Genomic DNA, 11,017 nt, shown 5'->3' on the forward strand with positions numbered 1-11,017 from the left:
GAACGAATGAGATAGCTGAGACGCCTTCTGCCACGTCACTCTCCCGGGCCATACTTTCTGGGGTCCCTATTCTCTATCGCAAAGGTTGTGCGTAGGAGAGCTAGGGCCAACAGTCAATTGTCGTAGTTCTTTGAAAAGCACGCGCTGTCTACCTATACTACCGCCGAGGAAGTGCTGGCTAAGGAATCTATTTGCTACGGAATTACACATACAAAACAACGAACACTACGTATATATTCTGACTCCAACAAATACGTGTCGTCAAGAGCACCGTTCCTTTATTAATGCACAGCATTCTTGGAGCGTTCGGCTACTCACTTGCAATGTCAATCATTGTCGATCATTTCTGCACAAAACGCTTTCGTATTTCTTTTTATTCAGCCCCAACATACAATGTGTATCAATCAAATTTATTGCATAGGCAAAACCTTTCTCCATATTGTCTTTCCAACTCTTGTTGAGCCATCCTTCTTTTTTTCATGTCACTCGAGAGGCTTACATCCAAAGCTCGGCGCCGAATGAACCAGACACTGACCTACGAAAAACAAATAAACATATAAAAAGCTAAGCAACGACATACGGCAGCTAAAATTATACCGGGAGCAGTGGTAACACTCGATATTCATTTCAGCTGCTTTACCCTCTTCCCCTCTTTCTCTGATATTGCAAATAAAAAGGATTCCATCGTGGAGAGCCTTCACCAGTTTCCTCTGGCCGGCCGTAACAATGTCTGCCCTTCCCGTCTTTCTGGTTACCATATCTATATTTGCTCTGCAACGGAGCACCTCATTACAGTCATATCCGGAAATTCAGCCACAACTGGAAATATTCCAAAACGTAAGTCCTGACGTTCTATTTTTCTTTTATGCGATTAGCGTTATTGGAGTCATTCATGTACTTCCCGGGGACGGTGTCTTTGGCGATGTCTTCGACCATTTTTCCGCCAACTTGAGTCATTAGGCAGTCCATGGTGTAGTGGTCATACCATCGCTCAGCTGTGATGAGGGAGACCGGTTTGAAACGAAGCGTCGAGTAAATTTGGGTCACGCGCCGCTCATCAGTGAACCCTTTTCTCGCCAACCTGTGTTACTGGGAGTGGGCAGTCCATGCAATATTGAGCAGCTCATCGGGCTGCTGTGCTGATGGAATGGGATTCGAAACCAACCTTTGGAACAACTTTGTTCACGGGGTATATGGCACGGCGTATGTGTCGCTGAATGTAGTATGTGGCTCTTCAGTGAACCAGACACCAAATTCGGTCATTAGGTATCTGCCGCTCTTCAGCAGCGAACCTCCTTGACGTCAACTTGGGTCGTTGGGCCTGTGTCACTGGGCATGCGCCAATAGGCCATCTGCTTCTCTTCAATTAACCACTTTGACGCGAACTTGGACAACTGTGTGCCTTAGTATGAACCACACTTCAATGGCAAAAAATATATTTAAAATTCATCCGGCGCTGGGCGGTATCCAAATCGCGTCTCCTATAATCAGAGTGAGAGTGAGTAAAGACTTTATTTGAAAACAAGGTATTGACGGATGACCTTGTTGTTAGGCAGCCACGAGCCCCTGGGCCCGGGCGGCTTCTTCAGCTCTCTCGATGACCTTGGCCTGCAGGTCAGGGTCGGAGCTGAGCAACACGGCCTCCCACTGCTCAGTACTACTTATTTCGTGATTTGTGTGATTTTCGGCTGGGCACGACCACATAATATGGAATAGATCCGCTTTTTGCTTACAATGCTTACATGTATTAGGGTATTGGTCCGGGTAGTAGTAGTGATAGGCTACGGGGTTGGGGTAGGTGTTCGTCTGAAGTCGTCTCCAAGCTACTTCTTGTCGCTTGTTAAGCGATTTGTGTGCTGGCGGGTACACTGCCCTGGCTAACCTGTAGTGCTGAGTTATTTCCTGGTAACTGACCATGCGATCCCTCCCTGACCCTAGCGTGAGCCGTCCGGGTGCTCGGTTGGCGAGTCCTCGAGCGGCGGTGTGGGCGGCATCGTTGCCGGGTAGGGAGGAGTGTGCTGGTGCCCAAATGATCTGGATTGGTCGTGGGTGTTGGTTTGTGTCTATTATGTGTTTTACGGGAGCCGAGACCCGACCTTTCGCAAAACTGCGTACTGCTGCTCTGGAATCGCTAATAATGTAATGACAATGTGTGGAGGCTATTGCCAGAGCGATAGCCGCCTCTTCCGCTGTTTCGGAGCTTCTGGTGCGAATTGAACCACCAGCGCGTATTTGACCTGAGGAGTCCACCACTGCAAGGGACATACAGTTGCGTTCTATGTATTCTGCTGCGTCGACATAGACTACGTCTTTGAAGGAGTGGAATTTCTGATGTAGGGCTTTGGACCGCTCGGCCCTCCTTTCCTTGTGGAATTCGGGGTGCATGTTTTTAGGGAGTGGATTAATTTTGAGATGGCGCCTCTGATCGTGAGAAATGTCTACTTTAATGCTTTGCATCGACTCGTAGTTTATGCCGAGATTCTGGAGGATGTTTCGCCCGGCGGCACTCTGAGCTAGCCTTTCGTATTGAGATATAAGGTGCGCTTCTACTAGTTCATCGAGGGTGTTGTGCACACCTAGGGCTAGCAATTTAGCGTTGGCCGTTCTTATAGGTAGCCCAAGAGCCTGTTTATAGGCCCTCCGGATAATCCCCTCTATTTTCTCTCTCTCAGCCGCTTTGAGGCAGAGGTACGGGGTGATGTAGGTGATGCGGCTGAGAACGAAGGCTTGCACCAACCTTATGAGGTTGGCTTCTTTCATGCCAGAGTGTCGGTTGGCAATTCTTGAAATGAGTCGCATCGTCTGCTGAACGCATGCTTCCAGTTTATGAATTGTGTTGCTGTTGCGCCCGTGAGCTTGCATGAGGAGGCCTAGCACACGGATGGTGGTCACCACCGGGATTGCTTCCACGATAATCGTAAGATAGCGGCCAAGCCTTCACGCTGAGCTTCGGCTGTGAAGACCAATCTCAGATATGGGGACCACGTTCTGGTGGAGTTTAAAGTAAAAATGTTGGTCTCCTCGAATTTAGGCGCGCAATTAGGAACACTTAAGGTCTCACAACATTATACCGAAGTTCACTATATATCGCCTCTAATAGTTCCAATGTTCCTTGGGAACGCTCCATCCCGCATTCCATTTACGTGGCCTAGTGGACGCAGTTCCTCGTATAGTTGAAGCGCTTTGTGGCGACATAAAAAAGATAAGGAGCGTCTGCATAAATCTAAACTGAGTGAGCACCATAAATTTCGTTTCGGCAATTATCTACAGCAGGCCTCCATTCACCGTAGCCGGGCGTTCCCGAACAACGTAAGCCAAATGACGAGTTGTGGCACATATTCCCCACATAAGATGGGAAAACGGCAATTGGCACTAAAGAAAGGCTTCAGTAGCGGATAACGAAGTTTAAAATAAAAGCTAGAGTATGAGTTGGGCAGTTTATGCAAAAAAGCCAACAAAAAACCGAGGGCATTCACAATATTGGTTACTGATTTTCTGCCCAGAGAGAAAATGAGGCAGAAGTGGTTGATAATTATAGTAATTATTGAAGTTGAAGACATATGATGGGGCGTAGAATAGTAACTGCGAATTCATTGAAAAGGCTTAGTGCTCAAGTTATCTTCAACGGGTTGTTGATGTTCATGCTTTAACGCTGCCGAAGATGATGGGGATGATGATCGTAGTCATGAGGAGTAAGGGATGTACACTTCAGAAAGTGAATACAGTTTTGCAAGGTTAAGATAAAGACGACTTGTCGACAAACCAAACAATATTCCAGCTAAATGGACAGTCAGATGTACAAGGAGCCGGTGTTGGATCGTGTGTTGCGGGCTCTCAGGCATTTTGGGCGAATGTGGTCAGGCCCTAGGCAACAACAATAGTTACATTGGCTACTGTTTTACTGAAGTTTGACAACACAAGTATACTAGAAAGTTTTATGCTATTTGCAAATGCTGCAAGACCGTTAATACAATTCTTTTTCATTCCCATGTTTAGTGCTATCCCGACCGCGGCATCTGGTTCATGGTCAAGAGAAATTATCCCTACGATCCATTCCACGGCGGAAGCGCTAGATGCGTGAAATATGAGAGAATTGGACCGGTCATAGGTAACAGCATGAACGTAAGGTACTCTTGGTGTCAGGATGGTTCCGGACGTGGATACGGATCAAGGTAACACTCGACAATTTCCATAAAGAAAGTTGCATGTGCAGAAATACTGCGACCGAAATATGAATTTACACAGCGCCTACAGCATTTTCATGAATATTTGTGCAGGCCCCAGTCGTCACGAGGTAAAGTTATAAAGGGACGCACACCTCAATCACTAAACACGCGTCATAACATTTTTGTGGAAACAAAAATGTTCGAAATGATGTTCGAATGAAATGCGATATATCAGCGCCACAATGCGATATTCAAATTTCATATTGTGCCTAAAGTGATATAACAGCAGACGTCTGCGTAGCTTTAATACTAACTTAGCGGCACCAAATATAACATGAGCTCTAAGCAGTTGCCGCGTAATGCAGTCGCTAAACAGACTCAAAATGCCAAGTTCTTTATTGTTTGTGTTTTTTTGTACCTGATGTGGTGTGCATTGAATCAATGCGATGACAGTTACAGGAATTGGTGCATTGTTGTTGCGAAGTTGAACAAGGCATTTATAATAACTTTCACTGGGGAAACATTAAACATAGCGTATTGTTATTATCAGTTGCGTCAAAAACATATGTTTAAAAAATTCTAATTATCAAATTATCCTGTTGCCTTCCCGCGCCACACAGCTCCCACTACTAGGTTAAGCGTGAAAAAGACAAGCCCTAAACAAGACGAAGACACGTAATTTTCCTGTTTCGTTCTGAAGTTTACTATCTATTACATTAACAATTAACACGCGCTTATAAATAAATAAATAAATAAATAAATAAATAAATAAATGATTATATGCATTATTTCGTTGAGCATTATATTGTTGCGATTACGAGGAAGTAATCATTACTCACCAGCTAAAAATTCAACATATAAGTCTCACAACGCCACAGAGGATGGCGCTCACTTGCGTTCAATGCGACCTTTGAGCAAGTCACAGGAAAAGGAGCTTTAAATAAAAACGCAAAGGCTTCTTATTACGAAAGTACTTTATTGTGCACAGACGTATGCAACTGAGTTATTCTTCTGCGCATGCCGCCGTTAATATTATCGAAATTGGCTTGAAACGAGCTAATTTCTTTTGCAGTGTCGGCCGTCACGTTCTGACTAATACGCCAGGATACCGCGCAGGGAATCTGTACAACTTTTTGTCCTTCAAAGGTAAGTCAGTACAAAAGCGATGAGTCACGGTTAGCGAAAGCACCACGAAATATCACAATTTAATTCAATTAGAAATATAATGATTTTAGTTGAACACGGCTGGTGAAATTTGAGGATTCCTTTCGCTCTATTTTACTCCTCTCTTATCACCAACCTGTTATGAGCTAGCAATCATATATGGTGATAAGGCACAGGTCGACTGACGAAGCAGGTGAATGCAAAGATTTGAAATAGCATTGTTACATCGTCGCGGCCACAAGCGCTTTGAAGAGAGGCAGTTCTCTTCGATAAAATTTCTGCAATGTCGGTTGGATACTCCTTCTCATTGCAGCACAACAGTAAGCAGTTCCTTCGGAAAGGCCACTCAGTCGCCACTGCGAATGCTCGCCACATTTTGTTTGCACTGAGTGACGTATAGCTTTAGGTCAAGTTTACAAAAGTAAATGCTTCGCCGGCTATACTGCCGCACTATCTGCGTTGTCCGCCAGCTCGTATACTGTATACTGCTCAGCAAGTACCGCCTATTTCCAGTTATTTCCAACCGTACTTACGCCTTACCGCAACAACGTGGTCCCATGAATCTAGAGCAAATGGAAAACATCAGAGTTGCCATCTGGTAATTGTCGTTTCGGTAGGTGTGGATTTTGTAATGCATTGTCTTACCTTTAGATATAGGTATTCATGCGGTAATATTATTTATTTCATTATCAATGTTTGAGCGTGCATTTCGAGAGCTTTCAACGACATTTTCCGGCATTCAAGGCTCATTTGGAAGTGTTAATGCGACTTGAGCCCCATTTTCTTTTTTCCAGGTGCGGGCAATTTACAATTTCTTACGATCTTCAAAGATTGCCACACTTGTTTCATTGGGCGTTACTTCCATGCTCTTAACGGTATGTTTACCAAGAACTTCCTAATATTACCACCGTCACGAATTGTAATTATATGTTGCTTTTTAGAGCCAAATTAGGCGTCTTGTTCGCTAAAAGGTAACTATTATCGAAGTACTTTTTCAGATACGCAGTACATGTTACCTTCGATGTATGTTTGACACGAAAAACGGCTAGCTATATTCCCCTGGGGACTATTACCTGGAGTCGCCACTACAGATTGCAGTAAGAGAAGAAACAAAGCTACAAATGTTTTACAATACTACATGAAATAATATCAGTGACATCTCTTGTACACCCGCTGTAGATCATTTTATGCCTCCAAATTCCTGGGAATTTCCTTGTGTGCATCCTAAAGTCGTTATCGTGCAGTTGTTTACCGTACGCTCGTCACGCTTACAGACGTGCAGTGAATTTAAAAGGAACAAAAAAGACAAGCGCCATAGCAGAGCATGCAAATGTATTTTCAAGCACAAAAATAAAATGTGACAAAGTACACACGAGAACACGCACTCTGAGCAGCTGACGTGGCCTCAACCACTGTGCAAAGTGCGAAAGTCCCCTCGGCAACAGCTAACATATACGCTAAGCCTTAAACACTAAAGCGACGTTCAAGTCAATAACAGCGCGTCATCCTCATGGTGCTGTTGGTCCGTAAGGGCTTCAACTGGCCGACACGGTGAAGTCGCTGCTGTTGCCGTCGGTTTTGCCTGATGGAAGCTGAAAGGGCATAATGGAGGCGTGGGAGGCGTACACGGGGGTGACGCCACCTACCGGGTCGCGGGATAGGACTGTCTAGCAGGTAGCCCAGGCGTCCACACTTGCCCTAGACCTGGCGTTCAGCAACCATTGTTCGACCAGCCGCCCTCAATCTGAGCAACAAGTCTCCGGTAGTGCCGGAACGCAAAGCGGCCCTGGACCCCACACCTGCTCAGTGGTGCCCAGCTGGCTGGGGGTCATCAGCTGCGTCGGATCTCCATGTATCAGTGTCACCGCCTTCGCGTCTCCTTCCCCGCCAACACACCATTAAGCCTCGTCAGTCGTATACACACCAGCGCTAGCAAGCCGCACTAGACCACCGCTCACTGGTCTCCGTCATTGTTTTCCGTGAAACTACTTTTCTCACACACGAACACTGTATTTGAGGCCTACATACTACAAGCACAGTCAGTGTGGAACTCTTTAGCAACGGGGAACTTTAGCCAAGAAATGTACAGCCCAGATCATTTTGACATCTGCACTCTACTGAGTAATGTGCACCAATGTTGTCGCTGCCTCAAATGTACTCCACATTGAAATCGTATTCCATAAACAATACGCTCCAGCGCAGCATTACTGTTGATGTATTTCGCAGAATTGATGTATGTGAGTGGTTCATGATGGACGACCAGAATATAAACACGAACACCGAAGCCCTTTGTGGTGTGTGCTCTCATTTCTCCAGTCGTCGTCGTTTTATGCGCTGTTAGGACCCCCAAAAATGGAAGATGCTTGCAAATATGTTCCAATTCGTAATGAAACTAGCGTGAAACGAAATTAAGACATTCCACTTGATGAATCTAATGTTTAAAATAATAAGAGCTATATTCAGCAGCCGTGACAAGAAGCGAGACAGAAGGAAGAGCTGCCGCTCAAGAATATTCGTTCCACATAGCCTGAACATTGTAAGAAGACCATTCTGCTAATATGTTTGACTTAGTAAAAGTTATATAGACCGAGGTTAAGAGTGTAGTAATCATCAAAGCAACCTGTCTTTTTTTGGCAGGATATGGCTGTGCCATGTGGCGTCGTGTGTCATCGTTTAACCGCCGTGCCCAGTACTGCGACTTCATCTTCCACATGTTCTGCGGCGGCACTCCCTCGTACCAGATGTACGATGACTCTTGCGGCAGGGTGCTCGGCCTGAACGGTACCTTCAACATTGGCTGGCAGGAGAATTAATCTGTTGCGGACGAGTTATTGGCCCTCTCCCGAGCATGTAACACCCCAGCACGCTAACTGAAATAAAGCTTCCTTTCTGTTCACTCTGCTCTGTTCTTTTCAAATCATCGATGCTGTGTTCATTGAAAATTATTATGAATCAGTTCCCTGAAACATATGTCATTGTGAACCGTGAAACTATGCGCTCAATATTTCACTATCTCTCATCCTGTACAGCCAGAGTAGGAAAATGCAAAGAAGGAGTTCATGATCAGACAATATTTAGCAGACATTAAGTCATTGCGACCGCTGTGGAAACGATGTATTTCTACGCTTAGTGTTTATAGCAACTTCAAGCGAACCGCATGACGCGGCATAGTTCAAGTATGTAAGAAAATTGTTCCTTAAACATTTCACGTCATTACAGTTCGCGCTAGAATAACCTGCCAAATGCGGCATCAAAAACTGAAATCAAAATAACATGAAAATAACATGTTCATGAAAAATGATGGAACCGAACATACCTTTTATTATAATTTGGAGACGGACAAAACTTCGGCGCAGTGCTGTCTTGAGGAACAGCTGTTCGCTATTTGTGCATTGTGCAGTTTAAAACACTGACAGTGCCAATATTAGACCACTTCACACGACACTGCATTGCAGCTGGCGGAGAAGTTGCAGAAACGTTCACATCACGGAACGAAGAGAGCACCCTAGGCTTAGCAAGCACGTTGCTGGTTGGCTTGAATCGATGAATCAGCCACAACACAGCATAAGCATAAACAGCGGCACCAATAGCTACATTGCTACTACGATACGCGACCGAACACCTACAGGCACCGACGATACTACGCCGGCGTCGCAAAGGAACTCGGACCACTGTCAAATTTGTGCGCATGCGTGGGGAGGCATGTAACGTTCTTTATATCCACCTACTTCGCCTTGACCACCGTGGAACCAAAGCCGCTCTTTACGCCGAACCATGACCCCCTCTTACCTAGGGAGGCTTGACTGACACCTAGACATTCATCGCTTCTCAGTGACAGGTGTGGCCGAGCTTTGTGTGCGCATCCCCTTCTGGGAACTGCACTCAGAAGGACGAGTGCAGTTCCCAGAAGGGTATGGCCCAGGTTGGAAAAGAACCTGACAAAACAGCCAGTTTAATTTTGTTGCGCACTTAGGGGCTGTATAATTTTTTTGCAGACAGGTATTGTTCTGAAAACTGACTTGTTTCTCCCGATGTAACAAAAATAGAATAATAAGATCATGTGGGGAAATTATGTGGTTATTCTATTTCGCGGAAAAACATCCTTCAGCACTTGTCGCTTTCAAACACAAAAATTTGCTTCGTGGCGCCCAACGCAAAATAATGCTGAAGTATAATTTAGAAGTATTTTTATAGTTAAGTAGATGTCCAAAGCGTGGCGGACATGACGTTAGCGGTTTTCAGACGCCCGAAGCACGGCACAGGCGTGGCGTTTGATATCCTGGCTCTTGGTATCTGGAATGCCATAATTGCGGATCTCGCAAGTTCACCGCAGCACCTTGTCGGAGCTCAGAATTTTAGTCGCCGTGTTAAGAAGCGAAAGCATTGAATATTAACAGTGCATAAATATCCCTTTTCGATCTGGTTTCTCACACATCAAGCTACTATCGCCGTAAGGCAGGTCAATTGACATAGTTACTTTGCCTACGCTTGCCTTTGCCTCCGTAGTGTTGAACGTTAATAATGATCACTAATGTTAGTTTCAGTAGATACGAAACAGGGCAGAGGCCACTGCTCAGACACCCACAGCCTACCTTGGGGCAATGGCACTCGTTTTAGAACCATTAGGTGCCGACCGGAGAACCCTAGGTGATACAAATCATTCCGGAATCCGACAACGTGCGATAGAGCGTCTCTGTTACTCAAGATTAAACCACATAAATCGGCCTCGAAAGTAGCTATTGAGACGCTCACTCTTCGTAATATCAAAGGGTATGAGCGCCATGGTCAAGAGAAATTTACCGTCCACTTGTCGAACTTTATCGCGCAAGTTGCGCAGCTCACGTCACATAGACAGGAACATTGCCACGTAAACAGAAACGACCAAGACACATTTACGTCTTGCGTCCCCATGCGTGTGTCACTGAAGCCGCGCAACTTGTAACATAAAGCCATGCCAAGCAACCAGGCTAGCTCCCATCGAAGCACTTCTAAACCCACATTCACGGGGTTTGAGCTCGTTAAGCCCTTCAATAAAAATTGCAAGGAAGCTTAAGTTCCAAAACCCCGTGCAAGCACAAACAAGGGGCTCACAAACTTATCTGATTCGCAGCTACCTTTCTGACTTGACTCCATCAAGCCCACAAAAAAGTAGTTTTTTCAGCGGCAGGCAACCATGACATGGTCTTACATATCCCTCAACCACACCAGTAACCACCATAAAATGCCAACCTTCACAGTATATCGCTTACTTAGTGCGCTGGTGAAGTGACGCAACTGATGCTTCACAACAGCCTACTGTGGTTGCAAGAGATTTCACAACCAGTCGATCCCTAGGTACTTGGTTTCCGCAACCACATGTGCACGGAGGACACCCTGTTCGTCATACAAGCACTCCGCAATGACCACAGGACGGCAGAACTTCGCACCATCGTTCGTTTGGGCATTAAATTTGCCGTCAACATCTCGCATGATGTCGTTCTCGAAGATATGCTGGCACTACGCCCAGTGTAAATGATGTATGCTTGTATCCTTGCCTTCCTAGCCAACCGAATAGTTGCAGTGCAGGTGCAAGAGACCGATGCCCAGGTCAGATACCGGCGGCAGGTGGTCCCCAAATTGTCGATACTCTCACCTACTCTATTCTAGCTAGCCTTAAACTTCCTCAAGATCAAATTAGAGGCGTTACA

At 45.5% G+C, this 11,017-nt stretch overlaps 1 protein-coding gene across 1 annotated transcript; it reads left to right on the forward strand.

The window, feature by feature from the left end:
* Window positions 1-718: 718 nt before the first annotated feature.
* LOC142563699 (uncharacterized) lies at window positions 719-8,211 on the forward strand. The gene is made up of 5 exons (XM_075674298.1): window positions 719-837; window positions 3,997-4,172; window positions 5,239-5,312; window positions 6,125-6,205; window positions 7,968-8,211. The coding sequence occupies exons 1-5, from the start codon at window positions 727-729 to the stop codon at window positions 8,141-8,143; spliced, it is 618 nt and encodes a 205-aa protein (XP_075530413.1). The 5' UTR covers window positions 719-726; the 3' UTR covers window positions 8,144-8,211.
* The last annotated feature ends 2,806 nt before the right edge of the window (window positions 8,212-11,017 follow it).

Source organism: Dermacentor variabilis, chromosome 11 (genome assembly GCF_050947875.1).
Source record: "Dermacentor variabilis isolate Ectoservices chromosome 11, ASM5094787v1, whole genome shotgun sequence".
Classification (NCBI taxonomy): Eukaryota; Metazoa; Arthropoda; class Arachnida; order Ixodida; family Ixodidae; genus Dermacentor; species Dermacentor variabilis.